At 34.9% G+C, this 19,860-nt stretch overlaps 1 protein-coding gene across 11 annotated transcripts in view; it reads right to left on the reverse strand.

Moving 5' to 3' along the window:
* STXBP5 (syntaxin binding protein 5) overlaps window positions 1–19,860 on the reverse strand; it is a 109,706-nt gene that overhangs the window by 23,787 nt on the left and 66,059 nt on the right. For 7 of the 11 annotated variants that reach the window (XM_055809603.1, XM_055809604.1, XM_055809600.1 and 4 more), the window contains 10 exons: window positions 19,466–19,620; window positions 18,348–18,420; window positions 16,045–16,192; window positions 15,561–15,628; window positions 14,459–14,499; window positions 12,181–12,401; window positions 11,186–11,364; window positions 9,444–9,569; window positions 8,821–8,972; window positions 875–940 (listed from right to left, as the gene is read on the reverse strand). In XM_055809603.1, the coding sequence (XP_055665578.1) occupies window positions 875–940; window positions 8,821–8,972; window positions 9,444–9,569; window positions 11,186–11,364; window positions 12,181–12,401; window positions 14,459–14,499; window positions 15,561–15,628; window positions 16,045–16,192; window positions 18,348–18,420; window positions 19,466–19,620 (1,229 nt within the window). The remainder of the gene's footprint in view (window positions 1–874; window positions 941–8,820; window positions 8,973–9,443; window positions 9,570–11,185; window positions 11,365–12,180; window positions 12,402–14,458; window positions 14,500–15,560; window positions 15,629–16,044; window positions 16,193–18,347; window positions 18,421–19,465; window positions 19,621–19,860) is intronic. The other 4 variants (XM_055809609.1, XM_055809607.1, XM_055809605.1 and 1 more) reach the window with 1 other exon arrangement.

Consider the following 19,860-nt stretch of genomic DNA (forward strand, 5'->3'; position numbering starts at 1 on the left):
TGGCTTTGAAAGGTACAGGCTACAAAAAAAAAAGGAATCTATCTTCAGGTTCCTATGTTGATTATCATTTTATATTACATTGCAAAGAGTGCACATAATACTTTAGGTACTTGAGTAAACCAGCAGTTTTGTCTTTTAGCCTAACTTTGAGTACTGCTTTGAATGAAGCAGATGAAGTGATGTATTACTTTAAAAGTTCTCAGAGTAATAGTGAAGATAAGCAACAAATTTTTAGCTACTACATGAAATACTCATATTATTGACATGCATATATTGACATGCACTATTAAGTATTTACCTGGCTATAGCCTCAACTCGAGAATATTGAGCAAAATACTGAATGGTATTACATATTGCTGAAGCTTTCATTTAAAATATTAACATATGGTAGTGGCAACTAAAAAAAGTAGGGGGAATGTTAAGTAGGGAACTCCTGCTTTGTAAGGATGCCAGTTCCTGAAGACCTCTGGTTCCAAAGAAAAACAGTAATTTACCTCTTACAAGGAAGCTGAAGTAAACTAGGTTCTTTTTTACAGAAACAATCTTTACCACTTTTGAGGACTGAAACACAATCACATGAACTATTACAGGAATTTGTGCATTATATCAATGTTTCAAAATTCCATTGTGCAGTATGTTCCTTGAAGCATAAATATTTCAGATTATCTCTTCACTCATCTTTATGACATATTCCTATTGCATCTCTTAAATCAGCCTTGTTTTAAAAATGCAGTTGTGCAACACTGCAAAATTTATGAGAGCTCAGTTTGTAAGACAACAGTCTTATATAACTACTCAACTAGTAAGTGTTGACTTAAAGCATGTCAACTTCTGGGCAAATAAGCAGCTGACAGTCAGAGGAAGTTACGATTACCTGAAGTGGGCGATTTGCAGCGGTCTTCTGGCACCATTGTACCTTCATTAATATCAGAGAGACCTGCTGGAACACAAAAACAGTGTATAATAAATACACCTGCTACTTTATCCTTTCTTCCACTGCAGTCAGGAAATTCATTTCTTATTAGCTACAAACCGGGCAGTTGTGATAAAAAAAATAACACAAATTCTAATTTGGACATTACCCACAGTGACTGTAGTTGTTTACTTTTTCTACTAAAGTTTTCTTTACAAAATACACTTCCTCATTAAACTTCATATTCTGAGAACGACCATATTTTCAGCGAGACAGACATATCATAGCAGTTAATATATATCTATAGCATGTAAATAATTAAGTACAAACTTCATTTCTGTTTAGAAAAAAATCCTAGAGTTATACTAAAAACCATCATCTAGTTCAGCTAGTCCTCTGTTCCCCAGAGGTCCCTTCCAACCCTGACTATTCCGTGATTTTGTGTCATTCTGTAATTGCAAAAGTCAGTTGAAAGAGGATCTTGGAAGTTTACAACCACGCACACAGTAAGATATGTGGAACTACAGTGCTTTTTTTCAAAGCATTTTCCCAGTTACAGTGATATGCTTTGTATTTGCTGCTACATTGCCAAGTTTGGTTTCCAGCAAAACTCCTTATTGAAGTCACTTACAGACTTTAGGTTCTAGTGCTTATGAAAGTGTTCTTCCTGGTCCAAAGGAATTTTCCTAAATTCTTACATTGTCAAATCTGATCATTTGAATAACTGCAATATGTTAATATCTAAAAGCTCATTCCTTCCATTCCAGTGAAAGAAATAAAGCACAGGAGTCCACAGTCAGATGCTAAAGATGAAAGTTGTCTCATAAGTGTCCTAAATACTAGTCCATAGAAGTATACAAGGAATTTTTCTATTTTCCTTTTGATAAGAAATTGCTGTCAAGACTGGCCATAATTAAGTGATTTTAAGGCTAATAATGCATCTTTAAATTTATATAATAGTTTTCCTCTAGAAACGTCGTGATGTGATACTAATAAAAACAAGCATGAAATACTTACAGTAATGGCTAAGAAATATTTGTCAAAATGAAATCTTTTGGCATGCACGCAAATATTTCAAGTGTTCAAAAGGCCTGAGAGGTGTAATGGTAATGGCTAAGGCAACAAGGGCTTGCACATGCAAAGCCTGTCTATACAGCTGTATACTACACATTCACTACTGATCTGTACAGATCTGTTGACACAGACAACGAAAAGAAGGGAAAAGCACTACTCTATCAAAGCTTTAAGATTTCCAAATACTAACCCAGAAGTTAATAATTTAAAGGGAAAAAGGTTCTCCTGAAATATCATACCAATGCGGAACACATTAAAAGTATGTTGCATTCACACAAAGTTTAGTTTATGCAAAATTGTCTTTTTTAAGATTACTAAAAGCATGTACAGCTTGAACCTGAAAACTCAATGACTAGGACTGATGTGAAATTGTCAAATGACCTTAAGGCTTGGTTAAGTCTACACTTAACAGTTCAGGAACTGATTTTAATTATAGAACATATGGTGAAATCCCAGGGGGAAGCTATACCCTTCACCACACAGGAGAAACCCCACCCCCTGATTTCTTTATCAGTAAGTCAATAAGCACTATGGGGTAATCATGGAACCTATTCCCTAACAAATTACAATTTGACCTCTGAAAGCAGGGTTTAATACGCATGGGATTCAAAGTGTTTTATACTAGACAGAGCTGTGTAAAAAGACTTTTCAGAAATCCAGGTGCTGCTCTCCCAACAAGCAATACAAATTTCAGATAGTAGTAGTGCTGGGAGGACACACCTGTACTGTGCTTCTAGAAGTAGTTTCTAGTGTTTCTAGTGTTTCTAGATCGTGCTCCTTTGGGAGCCAGACTAAACAAATCCAAACATGTATAGTTCAGGAACTTAAAGAATTAAAATATTTATGGGAAAGAGGAAATTATCTTCATAGGAAGATTTTAACTTCTATGTTAGTTTTTCTATGAAAATTCCTGCACTGACAGAAATAGCCTGTAGCCAAGAATGAAGTCACACACCTGCACACTTGATTTCTTTGTCTTGAGGCTATGATTTGATTAATATACATCTTAATGAATAACTCTGATCAATTGATCCAACAAAAAAACCACCAAAACATTTTCTCATCATAAGCCTATGCACTAACCTTATGCATTATGTAAGATTTATCCCACACTAAAGAGTAAGTGTACATTATGACAATTATTATGGCACACAAACCTTTGAAATTAAGCACAGCTATCGCTGCTGCTATTTAAGAAAGAGCAAAGAAGGGACAGGAATAGATAAAAAGTAATGTTACCTATTTTTATATATATAAATATATATAATTAATTAAACTAAGCAGAGAATAACAAGAATGATCTGAATTAAGTCTGTGAACTATGAGGGTCTGTTCATGACTACTGAGAAGAAACTGGTGTAACAATCATTATTGCTGTTCATCTTAACACCCCAGGTACCCTGACAGACGCAGTGTGTGCACTAGCAGTAAGACAATTCTTCTAGTAAAGTTCTCTGGTTTCAGGCTTACAGCATAAAATTCAAGATGCTATGGATTACAAGAGATAATTGATCCAAGAGTTTCCATTTCAGAACTACAAAGACTACAACCTGCTAGAACGCAAAAGTATGGAAAAGTGACCTTCTAATGTTTTATTTTATCTCTCTGAACTCTAGTAGCAAGAAATCTGAAATCCCCAAAATAAAAAAAAAATCAGTTAGTGTCATTAAGGACCTAAAAATTACCATGCTGCATTAAAAACTTCCTAGAATAACAGCTGAAATTAACTTAAGTTATACTTCTTAACTTGCATAAGTTTCATGAGACACTTATCAGTTTTTCATTTAAGCTTTAAGGAGGTATTATCTCTGATTAAACTACAACTTGACTGGAAACCAGCCTAATTAAAGATTACAACTACAGTTAGCTTGATACAAAGATTTAAAAGTCAGAATTAAAAACAATTAATCTGAAAAACTGAGTCAAAAATCCTCAAACCCAACAATCAAATTTCCTGACTCAGTTCTGGATTTGGCTTAGCCACAGCTGTTAGTCTGCTTTAGGTGACATTTAAATTAAAAAAAATCAAATAGTTTGTGTCCAGTTCAAGGAGAAAGGGGATAGGGAAAACAACTAGAACAAGCAACCCCTGAAGATTTCTAGGAATGTATTTTCTTCAGTTTGACTCAACCCCAGCTCTGAATCCCTTGTAGATTACACTCAAAAAAGGCTTTTTTGACACATAATAAAAATAGGAAGTCACATGCATGCAAGAACTGCTTCTATTTTGTCAGAATCCTAATCTGCCTCTGGTAGCACTATGAAATACAAACTCCCAAAAAGTCATATTATATTGTACTAGTTGAGAAGTCACATAAAGTCTTGAAATTCCCACCAATAGTAAGTTGCAAGTGTTAAGACTGGTGTCCTATGTGAACTTCATTATGTAACTAAGCAAGAAAAAAACCAGCTGTCCCTAAGTTTTGGTGTTTAGTCATAAAATTACAAATTGTTTTATCATTTGGTATCAATATTGACTTTCTTCAAGGCTCCTGTTATATTTAGCAAACAGTGTATCAAGCAAAGGTTTCTGAACAGTGTAAGCCTCTACTGTGTATAGAGTTTTCATGACATGATAAAGCTTTTACTTACATATTTTATGTCTTTTGGCACATGGTCAAAGTTGTTTGGTTTTTTTTCCCTTCACTAGTATGATCTGAAGGCAAAGGTTGACACTGTCTTTATCCCCGACAACCACCTGATGATACCGTCTTAGCAGGCCTTCACAAAACACATATACTGCATGCTTCACAAACTATAAATTGCCACCCAAAACATGTGAGTAGTATACCTGGTATGAATCACTGATAAATTCCAAAACACGATCTCAACTGGGAGCTTGTATCTGTTGAGCTAGCCTCAAATGACAGTTTACATTCTAGCTAGTGTAGAAAGCCTTGTCTCTAAATAGATGCTGCTTTAAGACGGGAATCTGAATTTCTTTTCTGAGTAGAAAAAAATAAGATGACAGAAACATACATCATATTCTTGCAACACAAATGAAGGGAAAAAATCTCTTATTTCCATTCATATTTTAGATGATACATAACTTATTCTATGAACTATTTTTAAAAAGTCTTTTTAAATTTTCAATTGGTTTAATCAGGACATGCCACTTACTAAATTATAACTATGTAAGCAGATATGATGATCTATTTTATAGATATTTTATGCTGGAACATACGGAATAGCAGGGTTTTTAATGAGGAAAGACGATTTCTTGCTGCCTTTTTTGGGCAAAACCTATGGAAGCGGTTAACAAAATGGTTTTTTCCTACTTCTCTATAATGAAATAATTTAATTTTTGGTTCTGCCAATCTTGGAATACAATGTACAATAACTATATGCTGCTCTGTTGCATGCTGTCTGAAGCGGAACTTAATGTAATTAACAACCTGTCAAAATGCATGCATAGGCTATTATAATTTTTTTTCTTAAATACCTTATGGTTGTCTCAAAGAGAATGGGATATATACTCAGTTTCTCTAAAAGAACCACATTAAATACATAAGCAGTTTTTCTAGGAAGATTTATAAGTATTACTAATCCCTAAAGGTTAAAGCAGTACAGTAGTTGTACATGTCTTATTTGTAGAAAAATAAATTTAGAAGTATTCAAATACAAATGTTTTCAATATAAATAATTCAGTGAAAGTGTATCTTTAAAAAAAACAAACAACAAGGAAGCGTAAGTTCCTTGCATTTTTGAAAACACTAAATGCAAATACTAATGTTCAAGAAAGGGAGAATGCAAGATCCACAAGTGTTCTTACTCTTACAGTTCCAATCCTATAAATACAGCAAAGGATCATTCTTTAATCTAACAGTCTTACTTGTGGAAAGTTACACAGCAGTAATGCTTTATTATTTAAGCTAATGAAGTCTGGGCAAAACATACATCACAACAAAGAATGAGAAATATTAAATGATAACTCCAGAGAAATTATTTTCAGTTTTTAAAGACTGTGGCTCCACCTAGCCAAGATATTGGCAGGTTGGTAGAGGGAAAGAGAATTAACTACACAGTTAAGAAATTAACTCTTTCCTACAAAACCTGCTATAACCTGTCCTAAATTAAATAGTCGAGGTACATTGAGCTTTACAATTGTTGGGTTCAGAAACCAGTTTGGGGAACTTTTTTGTTTCCCTTCACACTAACAAATCAGTGGCAGATCCTAGTTTTCAGTTCTGTATCATCGTAAGGTGGAGGTATTTCTTTCATGTCTAGCTCCCTTCCTCACTTTGCAGCAGAGGATGGAAGACTATACAGAAAGCAGTATTTGGCCATTGAGCCTACCCTCCCTAAAATATATTTCTTTTTTCTTTGTTGGGAAAAAAAAATAGCACTACTACAGAACTGGACCACAATCTCAAGTACTTTTTAAATTTCAGGTCATTCTCCCCTTAGGTTTGATTTACTCTCCTCTCCTTCATTAAAAAATGGGGTGAGATTACCTACCTCTGCCCAAGGGCTGGAGAAAATTGGCATCCTAGGGAAAGGAACAACGTTACACTTTTAAAAATCAGCTTTACATTCTCCAAATGTGAATGATGGCTTAAGTGAGAGAAGCCCTCAGGTACACCATGGTTCTGATGGGCTACCTGACTCACAGAGGCACCTATATTTTCCAAGACTGCATGGAAAACCCACAGGGCTGTGCAGTACACAAACACCTCCAGCCTTAATCCCTATGAACAGCACCTTTGTAGAAGCAACTTTTCATTTGTAATAGACAAATCACTGTCTTTTACAATGTTAAATATTATCATTATTAATACAGATAATAATAATAATAATCTAATACTAGAGTAGTGAAGCTTTTTCTGCCAGAAAAGGGCTCAAGCAAGGGAAGCTTTTAGCCTCAGATCTCAAAACAAACTACACTAAGTTTGGCAAGTAAGATCCCTGGTCTGTAGATCTCAAAACCACACTAAGTTTGGTGAGTAAGATCTCGGGTCTGTAGACATCATTAACTTCCGAGATAAATATCAAAATCAAAAGGAGATCCTATTTTTTTAATAACACAAAATACAGAAACTATTATGGTTGCTTTTTTCCCCTCAAAGTTTATTTTCAAGAAGCCATGAACAAGAAATACGATAGATGTATAAGGGATTAAAATCAGTTTCTAAAACTAAAACAATTAAACTGGACTAACAAAAATATTTATGGTGAGTGAACAAGTCAAAAAAATTAATTCAGATGTTCAAAAGTATTTTCATGCCATGAGATGACTTACTTATATAAGAGGTGCGAAGCTTTTTCACAGACTCTGAATATAAGTTAGAAAGGCCGCACATGCAAGAAGCCACAGTCAGCATACCTTTATGAAGCAATGAGAAAAGGAAAGACGGAGACACTAACAGTACATTTGAGACAGAAAAGCCAGCAGAATAACTTGTATACTAGGTTCATAAAATGCTTTTTTGCCATGCAGGTCACTACTATTAAAATGTAAGATGAAGAAATATATGATTTCCTGTAACAGTTATATTAATGAGCAGAAAGGACTTCATTCATGAGTGTCTTAGAGACACAGTTGTAACTCAGTTGTGCAGACCCAATACATTAAAAAAAGTCAAGAAAACAAAGCAGTGCTTAACACTCCAAAACACAGTTTATAATCTAAACACATGAAGCAGAATTTAAGCTCTTTACTCCCAAGAGGAGTTAACAGTCAACCAGTAATTTCTCTCAAAAATTAATTTTTTAAACAAGGTTTTTATTTATTAGAAGAAATTATTTTATTCGAAAGGATACCAGCTGTGTATTTTCTGCTCTACATTAATGATTTTTAGACCTGTTTCCTCAGTTGAAATAGATCTAGGTAGCAGTAGTCAGCTTTTCTGAAACCAATGATTTAAAAAAATACATCTTAAGAGTAACCATTTCAATTTGAATAAAATATTATCTAAAGAACTTACCTGGACTTTTTTCTGGGTCTCTTAATATAAAGTCATCAACACTAGAGCATGAAGAAGTTGTTTGAACAATTTAATTCCTTTTGAAAAATAATTGCTTAGGGCAGCAGTGACATTGTTAATCATTCTGTCTTCAGCCATGTTCCAAATTAAAAGTAACTACTACATAACAAGGAGGAGAAAATAATTTAAAAATACTAAATTTGCCTTTTGGCAATAAAAAAAAGCTTGCCATTTTGACCAAAAAGTCACTTTCCTCCTCAGCTGCAAAGGAACACCCTCCTTCAGTATATTTTAAGTCCAAGTCCTTTTTTGGAAGAAAAAAAAAGAAGTGTATTCTATCAGTTTGCTTTTGGAACTTTATTTCTTTCATTTAAATCAAAGGCTTCCTCTCAAGCATAACATAAGCTAAAGCATATTATGTTCTGTATGCTGTTATCAGGGACATTTCTAGTCAAAGTTTAAAGTAGGAAGCCAAAAGTTCTCTGCAGAAACACTGGCAATGTGCAAACATTAATGGGTTTGTTTATCCAAGCATGTGATACAGATACTAGGTTTATCAGAAACATCAGGACACTCCTACTTCTTCATGCTGTGTTAAGTTAGAGTCTTGTAAAGTGCATAAATCCATTGTACATTTATACTGATACCTTTTCAAACAAATAAGCCTTCTCATCTGCTTTTCCTTAAAACATACATTACACTGAAAATTAAGTAATGACATCAAACATCAGTAGATTCCACTAAGCAATGGTTTTAAAGGAAACATGAAGTAACAAACCCATAATAGTGACATTAGGGACAGATCAAGAAGAAAGGATGGAAAGCACAGTGGAGAAAAGTGTGCTTGTATTGTCCAGATAAGCTCAGAAGGAAGGCACAATTCGTTAAAAGAAGTTTTGGGTCACTAACCTCCAGACGGTTGCCGAGTTTTTCGGGGAGACCGTGGCTCTCTGCGATAAGGATCATTGGAGCCATACAGTTCAATAGTGCCTAGATTCAAAAGCACTGTCTTCTGGAGGTAATCAACCATGGCAATACCGTTACAGTTTCCAAAAACTACTCTGGAAAAAGGGAAGTGGAAGGAAAGATAGTGCTAATCAAACTTTGGTAAAGTTTTATACCACTATTTGTTGCTGTTCAGCATTTTAAAGCTTCCATAATTTTTATGAATTAACCCAAATTATGCATATTTATAAATTACTGGTTTAGAATGCAGTATTGTTTTATTTTTCTCTTGTAAAAACACGTGACAGTAGAACAGATCACTGTCATTATACATGCCAACCTGTCTGAAAGAGCCTTGAATGACACTTACTCCTGGCTGTACAGTGCCAGGTGAGGAAGAATGATGCTGATTTGTTTCTGATGTTAGCATCATCAGGACCCAAAAGAAATTATCTTATAAGCACAGAGGACTTATTGCCTCTCTTGTGTTGTTTTGTAGCTCATGTGAACACACATGGATACTTAATTATTAATACATAGTTTTAAAACACTTTAACAGAATAATGAACTGTATAGAATATACTTACAGGCCATATGCTGAGTTGACTGCTAAGCTGGTTATCTGTTGAGGAGGTTCTCCACTCACCCACACTAGCTGGATAACTAGCTCAATTTGGTAGCCTGGAGATTGCTTGAGAGGAGAATTTTTAACTCTGCAAAATAAACAAAGCAACTCTCCAGAGCCATCCATTTTTTTTCCTTATGGGCTTAGAATTAATTGAATACTACATCACACTGGACTTTACAAAATTGGAAAGCTGCAAAAAAATCAACACAAACATAGAAGCAACTGCAAAAAAACACACATTGAAACTGGTCATTCATTTCTTTAAGGGCCCTTCTGATTCATTACTTAATTGAAAATTAATAATCACCACCAATACTTCATTTCTCCCCTCTTCAGAGCTAGGCATAATAGCATTAGCATGCTGGATTGACTTGAATAAAGGTGTTCAGTGTCTACAAGAAAGGTGTTACCCATTCTTTTCAGAGTTCCTAAAAGAACTCTGACTTAAGAGAATGGAAGGGGGTCAGAGGGGTACATGGAAGTAGTATACTGGAAGAAGGAAATGGAAGCACAATATATTAAAACAAATACAAACAAAAGGTGATAATACTGGGTGGGGGGAGGTGAGGGGAAGAAAAGCAAGGTAAATTATAATAATTGTAGACCAATTGTAGGGAATGAACCTGGGAATGGGGGAGTGGAATCTCCTTCAAAGATTTTGTCTGTGTGCTGATGAACAAACTAACATCCTGCAGAAAGAATTAGGTCTTTCTCCTCTTTTAAGGTGAAAAAAAATTACATAGAACATAAGAATTCAGGAACCGAAGGAGCTTATTTTACCCATTCATTCTCATTAATGCATATTTTTGTTTACTGGTATTTAACAACAATTCATAAATTTCCAATTTTTCCACTCCTTCCAGTTTTCTTTAATAAGACACTTCTACAACTCAGTACAACCAATAAAATACTAAAACTCCCACCCTGAGAAAAAAAACCCATCAGAATTTGTTATTTTCTGGATGGGTGCACTCAAAGAATTAAGGTACAAGTTGGGACCTTAAAACTTCAGAAAACAAGAAGTACATCTCAATTTTGCATTTGAAAATGAAGTTCCGTGTACATTCTTCAAGGAAAAGGAGTTGGTCCAGAAGCCTCAATGTGCTCTTGTAGAAGAGCGAAAACAAATGTCATCTTTTAACTTTGATTTCTCAAATGAGTAAAAGTTCACACACAAAGAACCTTAAGGAAAAATCTCCCAATTTAAAAAACCTGAACACTGGTCAAAGACCTACACTACACACACTAAAGCTCTGGAAAACTAACAGGTAAAAACTATTCAGACATCCTTGGCCTAAAGTTAAGGAGAGCCACAAAACATTAAGTTGCCTGTTCATATCAATGGACAATAAGATTTCAAAGCACATATGTGCTCAATATATTGCTGCTATGTAAAGTGTTCCCTCTATATCATGAGCATCTGTAACTACGCTAACATCTATGCCAAAGTTTCCTAAAGCAGACAGCAATCGTAAGGCAAGAATTTTCTGATTTTTTTAAAAAAATGGCTTATGACTGAGTTTGCAATATTAATTTCTTAAAGCAGAACTCGACTTTCAGGTATTTGGAAAATGTTGCTCTAAGGAATAAAAAAATTTCACCAACAATGACATCTCTGTAATAATATTAAAGTACATATATTCTCATTACATATTCTTGTAAAGTTTCACAATCAACAGAATTATAACAGAAAATACTTACTTTAAACACGGGACATTATCACGAAGTCCATCAGATGAACTGCTACTAGTAGATGGATGAGACTGGGGAACAATAGATTGAGGATTGGAACCTGTGCCTGGAGTTGGTAAAGGTGGCACCTGCTCACCATCTGGAGATTCAACATCATTTATTTCATATAGCAGGCGCACTTCCAACATCTGTAAATTAAAGTAAAAAAATTATCGGTAAACTCTGCCTTTGAAAAAACTAGATATGAAATAAATCAAGTCAGCTGAAGATACCAGTGATAAAAGTGACATCGAGGACTTTTACATCTTTTGAAAGATAACAGTAGTTTAACAAAAAGTGCAACCTAAATACACATATGTAGCCTTCAGAAACACAAAGCCATGTTAACTAATACAGACTGAGTATCTGAAGATTGCTAGAACTCAAAAATCTAGCCCATTTCCAATATTTAAAAGCTTGCCACTTAATGTTGTCAAGAAATTAAAATACTAGATACAAGACCCATTTAATTATTCTGTGCATATAATAAATTCTCAGTTATGAAGACTACTTGTTTTATGTAGTTCAGGATGCTGAAACTAAGAAGAGTTGAAGTCATATAAACAGCTACACTTTATACTGTTGTAGCTCTGTACATACAGGACTTAGTTCATATGTTTGATGTTGCACTGAACTAGACCATACATTTTAAAGAACTAAGTTCATCATGACTTCAGATTTCCTTCTGCTGGATCTATAACAATATTAGTATTAATGGTAGCACAGTGTAAAGAAAGTTTCCCACTGTTTTATTCTCATCTCATATTACATAGAGCTTAACTCCTGGACTGAAACAAAGGACTATACGGTACTTTTTTTTAAAGCATTCCTAGTACTGAAGAATAACTTACTAGGGGCTGATTTGTAAAAATGATTTAGATTTTTTTTACAACATTCAACAATCAATCATCAACAGTCTTATTATAGCTAAATCCTACAAAGTTAAAAACTGTTATACTAATTACCGGAATAACTTCTGTTGTCACTTCCTGCTTGCTGAACCTGTAAATAATGACATGTGCAGAAACTCCAGCTATGCACAGCATTCTACTTTCTGGACACCATGAGATGATCTGAATAGCGTATGGATCTTCATCTACTATATCTGTGTTTTGCTTGTCATCTTTATTCCGTGATTTTTCAAATACTTTGGCTGTTTTTAGCTTATAGAGTACTTGCAGTGTTACTAGGAACAAACCAAGAGATATAAAAATTAGTTTTTATCTAAACAGATATTTTTCCTTTTATTTTTTTTTTTGTATTTCGAAACTTTTCTTCATAGATAAAGCCACAATACTCAACAAAAAAGGGCAGAGTAGAGGAACTGAGTATCTGTGCTGACTCTGCCTGTGCAGTGCACCACTTGCCCAATGCAGGATTGGTTAGTATAAAAACCCAACCAACTAACCAACACTTTTCCTGAGAGATCTATATTAAGCTTCAGTTACAAACTAAACCCCCACAGCTCCAAGGCCTAACTGTACTTTGAGATCTCTTTAGAACAATAATATCTAGTTACATATGCCATACCCAAAACTTAAGTCTGTCTATTGCTGAGAAAGTGAAGCTCCTTTCTTTTCTCCTTACAGTATTTCAAATCCATGGCCTCTCACCTGTGTTGTCAGACTTAACAGCCCCAGTTCCTCCAGTTTTTATTTTGTCCTGTCTGATCTTTCAAAAGCACTTCCCTCTGATCAGTCCACATTTTTCTTGATAGTGTCTTTCCTAGAACTGTTCTCGTAAGGCCTTGCCACAGTTTAAAATTATGAAAGAATCACTCCACGTTGGTTTTACGGATAATCCCACTTATTTATCCCATTGATTTGGGGATTTTTGTGCAGCGCTGACACTGCAATCCTTTAGACCTCCCTTTTCCCCCCCCCCAGAAGACAAGTTTGAGCATAAATCATTGATCCTACATTCAAATAAAGCATCTTGGATGCTAGTCAAGAATTAGCAATATCATTCTCAATTGTAACTCTGAGTCTTTCTTATGTTTTCTTTCAATTGTCTTCTTGTTGCTTTCAAACTCCACGAGCACATTCTCAAGTCACATTCAGTGACCCAAAGCACTGCTGCAAATACTAATTGTATCATCAGGAAAATTTCATTTAGAGCATCCTATCTCCTCTTCCATATTTCAGTGGGTTTACCTGAATCACACTTTCCTAGTTCATCTGTAAGACTATGCTATTAGAGACATTTTAAAAGTTTTAAAATCAAGATACACTTGCAGTTTCTCCCTTAACAGGTTGGTTTATCTGTTTTAGAAAAACTAAATGTCTTTAACAGGATCTCCTTTTGACAGATCTACGCTGAATAGAATTTTTAAGTACACAGAATCAATCGGGTTTGTTCCCCCCACCCCAGGTTCCACCCCCACCCAAAACTGAAATTAAAGATCTAACACACTCCAAATAATCCTCCTCCCAGGTTTTAAACATATATATTACATCTGTTCCCTCCCACACCCACACACGCCCTTGCATTTTGGAATCTCACCAGCCTTCCACTAGTTTTGAAAGACAACTGGCAACGATTCCAAGATTGCTTCAGACAGCTTTTAAGCACCAAGACTAACGTTAGTCAGAACTAGATTAATTAAAAATCTAACTGTGTAGTGCATTCTAATTTGAATTCTTACTGCATTTCTCACTGTGTAGAACACCAGATCAATTGACCCTTTAACTGAAGAGAAATGTAAAGTTATATCAGACTCTTCAGGCCTGTTCAGTGCTCTGCCAAAGGAAAAAAGTCTTTCTTTTACTGTTCTCTTGCCTTTCTTCATAAATGCCTAGATCATTTCATTAGCAGAAGCTATTACTGGTTCCAATTTTCATGTTTAGATACTGTAATTTATGGGGAGCTGATGTCTTATAAACATGTGCCTCTGTCTAAAAGGACAGAAATAGCTTACTGAAATTCAAGTTTACTAAAAAGGAATGCATTTGCCTGTCATGCATCTCTATACTCAATGTGCTTTAGAAGGAGAAATTTTAGTACTCTTCCGTTTTAGCTGGCCCTTGAAATACCAGTGCATTTTCACTGAGGTGGTAAAATCATGAAACATCTAACTAAGAAATAATGTTAATTTTGTTTAATAGTAATTCAAAGTTTCCTATGAAGTTACTGACTCTACATGAGGCAGGAAATAATGAGAATGACTAGTCTGCAATTACATTCCATTAGAAAAAAAAATCAGTAAATTTAGAAGACTCCTACTGCACAGGAAAGAACACTTACTTGCTGAGGCATCCCAAAACTTGATTGACCCATCAGCATGCCTATGAAATATTAAAAAATTAATAAGATGGTAAAACGGTTAGTTGGAGTGTTAGACCTCTTTGCTACTGATTAGAAAAATATATGGTTAACATTCTATTTTTATTAGTATTCTTAGTGATTCTTGATTTTCACAATTTATTGAAAACCCAATATTTTACAAACATGTGCCTCAATTACTTTGTACAGAAGGGATTAAAAAAATGTTTGGAGGCTGTCTCCCTGAAATTCCACTGTACTAATACTAATTTACCATTTTAAGTATTTATTTCAGTTACCTGCATTTCCTATTTGGTATACCTTACCGTGCAGTGTTTCTTAAAAGATGCCCTTTATTCAGAGTAACACTTGCAAAGGACATGCCTAAATATACTGTATTTCAGTGTAAATGAGTTAATTTGTTTATCTTTGAAACTGAGAATCACATAACTGGATATTTTCAGGACTGTCTCTCAAAGTCTCTGCAGTGTGTAGCATAAAGTTACAGTAATCCTCAACAGGGTTAATGGGCTGTTCTAAAAAAACTTCAGCAACGTTCTCACTTTCAGTGATGCACTGCACGGTTATAAATCAAATTTTATTTATGCTCCTTAGAGTACTATTAGAAGGATCAGTCTCAAAAGAGATCAAAATGAACACACTTAAGTATTTGGTTGTCCCGTTCAAAATAAAAACCTGCACTTTGAAGAACTGAACTCAATTATTTAATGGACTTCCTATGTTTCAAAACACAACTTGACTACTTTCCTAAAGTTAAAGAGTAAAAGGTAAGTTTCACCCAGGATATATTGATAGCAAGCAGACATAATCACAATCCCATGTCATAATAATAATCCCTGTAAATCACCTGCTATCATTTTGTTCCTACCTTCTCTTCCATGTTTTGCTTTACTTTGTTAACACCTCAAGAATATACAAATGACTTCTCTGATGAACATGATTTCTTAAACCATTCAAACCACTATTAGAACATTCGTGGTTTGTTTTTTTTTAGAGGAACAAAATATTCTCACTTCCACTTAATCAGCTAAGAGAGTTACTACTACACTATGGTGTCACTTACCCTGTAATAATTATCTCTGGATAGCTCTGAGTGATCAAACCCCAGTTGCCTCCACTGATAGGCCATTCCTAGAAGATCAACAAATAACACTGAGGAAGGAAGTATCATACAGTACAAAGTTAAGCCACTGAAATTACTGCAGATTCCCGTATTTCACATGGCTTCAAAAAGGAATTAGACATACCCATCACGGGGGGGGGGGGGGGGGGGGGGGGGGAAGATTAACAAGGTCTATAAACACCACCCCTGCTCCAGGAAGTTCCTTAACTTCCAGTGATACAGCAATCAATGGGAGCACATGAGGAAAGCATGACTATAGGCTTGACGTATGCTATATCCTCCCTACACATCTGCTATTAGCCACTATCAAAGACAGAAAAATGAATCAGATGGAGATTTGGTCTTAGTACGGCCACTCTTACATTGTTCAGAGCTGCTGGTTTTCAGTACTTTCAAATGCAAGTGTAAATACTAGATGTTGTACCTTCTTACTGTAACCTTGACGTTTCTGTCGAGCGCCCACCGAATAGAGTGCAGGTATGAGGTCCACAGGACAATCGGCAAAATATTCACAACAGGTAACTGGAGATTCATGTATTGTCAGAGGATAGGGATTCTCAAATATAGGGTACCTTTAATGGATGAAAGGGGAGGACCATTAATCTAGGAAAAACATATATTTTTTTTTAAATGCAGAACACAAGTAAAACACTGAAGACTAAATTTACATTCTTTTCGTATAGAGGAAAATAAATGCATATCGAATTAGATTATGAACAAATATACTATATATAGTATATATATACTGCTCATCCAGTACACTCACCCAGCAGTTGTATATTTTTAAAAGCTTTCTATTTTAATGGCCTGTGAAAAAACTGAAGTTACCAAGTCCTAATTGTAGTAATGTAGTATGAATTTATTTCTAAGTCTTCAGTCTGTTGTTCCAGGGAGAAAGACAGAAAGATTCCACTTCACACTCTATATTGTTATAATACAGATAATAATGTAAAGAGAAAGTTGTTCAGCACTTTTCATAACCTACTTGCAACTCCAAGATAATTTTCTGATAGATAGCAACACTCAATTACCAATTAGAAGCCAACACACACATACTCCCCACTACCACCTCCATTAGAAAAGTGACAGAGACTTAAAGAGGAAAAAATGCCAATAATAATAATAGAGGTAAATATATCTGTGTTCAAAGAACGTATTATTTCCAGAGAAATGCATACACTCCTCCCCCTGTTTTGATTTTTTTGAGGTGAAAAGGGACACAGCTTCTCAACCCATCTAAAAGGAAACCTTAGTAACAACAGATGAAAATGTTCTGCATACCAATAACTTTAGACAGAGCTATCTTAAAAGCCAAAACAATCTTGTAAAAATTGAAGGAAGAGGCTTAATTTTAACAATATATGACAAATCTATATGACAACACAGGGCAAAAGGAAACCTCCTGTAGCAAAACAATCTAATATTTTGTTGCTTTTTTCAGGTGTGAAAGAATTAATACTTTGCAAGTAAATTGTAACACGGACCATTCTAAGTCTTCTAAAAACAGAAATGCTGAAGATTTTTTTAATGTGAAATGTGAAATGGACTTAACTTCAAATTTCAGGCACTGCAAACTATTTCACTTTAAAAAGCCTTGTACAAACCTTTTTATTTGAAGCTCATTAAAACTTGTTATACCATCTTTCAACATATGAGTGTTGGAAGCTTAATGCCATTGATACATCAGAAACAAGTTTCAGATTCAGCATGTGAACATGTAACATTGGGAAAATCTAAATGAAATTGCTCATTAGCTGCAGAGGTATTAGGACTAAACTTTACCTTCTTCTAAATTTGATAGTTTTCACTAAGGTATCACCACCGACTTGGAAGATACATATTTACAGGTTTTTGTTTTGCTCTAGAATGACATTCTTCACAAGGATTTTTTTTTTCTTCATTTACCATTGGTGACTTTTAACCAGGAATACTACAAAGATCTTAGCCATTTGGTTCCTCTGTACTAATTCCTTAATAGTTAGTTGTTACTGCCTATACTAATATCAAAATCCTTGATTAAAAACATTGTAGGATCCAGAATTTTTAGCCACCACCTAACGGAATATACAGACTGTTCCATGGACAAAGTAACAAGAGTCAAAACACATTAGGCAAGTATTAGTTAGAAAACCAATAGGATACTACTTTTAAAGCAACCTTGTAGCACAGTAGTAAACCAATGAGTAGATGTTACCTTTCTAATTTGATATACATGATATTTATTGCATCACTTGAGTTACTTTGAGCAATACAGATAGCAATTCATTTGGCAATAAAATCAGAAAATACTTATGTGATGACAACACTCAGTGTCAGCCAAAATTACCTGCCTTATCTGAACAGTTGTTTCCCCTGCTCCCTTTCTGCAAATTCTGACTTCCCCTCATAGGACTAAGGAATCGACTTCAAGATAAATTGTGATAATTAAAAAGCAGTGGTGACCTATGTTTGAATGTTTAATTGTAAAACAAAGAAAATTGTTTGAATGAGTAATTTCTGTCAATCAAATCTGGAAAAAGTTGCATAATATTTACTCACCTACTGCATATTAACTAGAGAAAGTCTGATTGGTAACGATTCCAAGTTCCGCTGAATAAACCTTATATTTAATATTCAGAATGTTATTTTCTAGACAGGGAGGTATTACAGTAGATTTAAAAACTAGAGCAGAACCACAGGCTGATCACTGCAGCCAACCATGAAAAAAAGACTACACAAGATTCTTACCCATTTTGTGCAAGGTCAATCAGTACTAAGTCCTTTTCTAGGAGAACAACTACAGCATATGGTTCCTGAAAGTCTGAGAAGAAGAAAATTTCTTATGGGTAAACATAGTTCTTGCACACACAGTCTCAAGAATGTGATCAGTCCTTGCATTTTATCAGTCAAGACTAGAAAAAACACTTTGATTATAGTTTCTGAAGGTATTTTATACACTCACTGCCCTGAATACTCCAAGTTTGGAAAAGCCATGCTTGCCCTTTAATTCTACGTTCTCAGCTCTCTTCCAATTTGCTAGAACCGTTTGAAAAGCTCAAATAACAGGAAAAGGAACATGCAGAGGAACTTGCGTAAGCAGTATTTTTGAGAATGAGCCAGTTACTGAACAATCATCTTCCTACCCCCAAACTGCTTTTCCTTGTATTCAAAGGGGTTTAAATTTTAATTGCTTACAAAATAGATTGAAAGACAGCCAACTTTACACTGAAACAAGAAAATGGGAAGCATTTCCAAAGTTTACCTTGCCCTCTTTCAGGCAGATCTCAAATTCTGAGCTAAGCAGTTTTATGTACTCTGATGGAAGTTGACAACTAAAAACACTGGAGTCACTGACAATACGATTTTATTAATTTGGGACAACCACATAAACTATGATAAAAAAATACCCTTCTGCAGAAGTTAGATTACAGGTTAGTGGTGAACTTCACATGAGTATTGGATAGAATAAAATCACTAGTAGTGAGGAGTATTACACAAATGCTAATCAAGATTTAGCATGGAGTGAAAAAGTCTTATGTGCTCAAATAAATATTTATGAACACATCTGGTGCAGTAACTACAGCTTAAAATTTTAATGCTACTATTTGTCTGCACATGCTTTTGGGATTAAAAAAGCAAAAACCATGCAACCAGTAATTGGCATTTTTCTAGAAGAAAAATAGGTTTTATATTAAACTATTCTACCATGATGCTTTGGATGCTCAGACAATAGGGATAACAGATGTTGCTGCTGCAGTCTGATCCCTAGAGGTAAACCAGAAAGGCAATAGTGAAGAATATTCTGATGGGATAGAACTCCAGAGAGAAGAGGTCAAAGTACTGAGAAAAATCCTTACAGAACCTACCATTAGGATATGGTGTTTCACAGAGGGTTAGAAAATCAACAATAGAATAATCCATTTCTAGCACAGCAGTACTTTTCCCATGCATAACTGTTAAACAGGGTCGTCTTCCTACAGTGTCATATGACAAGCCTCCTGAGAGAATGATGAAAGGCTCCCTGGAATAAAGCAGAGGCATTTCGGATCAAGCTAAGATAATATGTTAAAAGAGATTGGCAGTTTTGTAACCTTGTAATAAAGTTCAATAAGATATCATTATGCAGAGATATGTTAAGAATAATGCAAACTAGCTTTCCAAGCAATCTGTAGCTTGGCTATGCATTTCAAAATTTAAAAACGAAGAGTCCAAAGGCTAACTTAAGTCAGGCATCTCTTCCAAACCTTTTGTTCTATTTTGT

Source organism: Falco peregrinus, chromosome 7 (assembly GCF_023634155.1).
Source record: "Falco peregrinus isolate bFalPer1 chromosome 7, bFalPer1.pri, whole genome shotgun sequence".
NCBI classification, from domain to species: domain Eukaryota; kingdom Metazoa; phylum Chordata; class Aves; order Falconiformes; family Falconidae; genus Falco; species Falco peregrinus.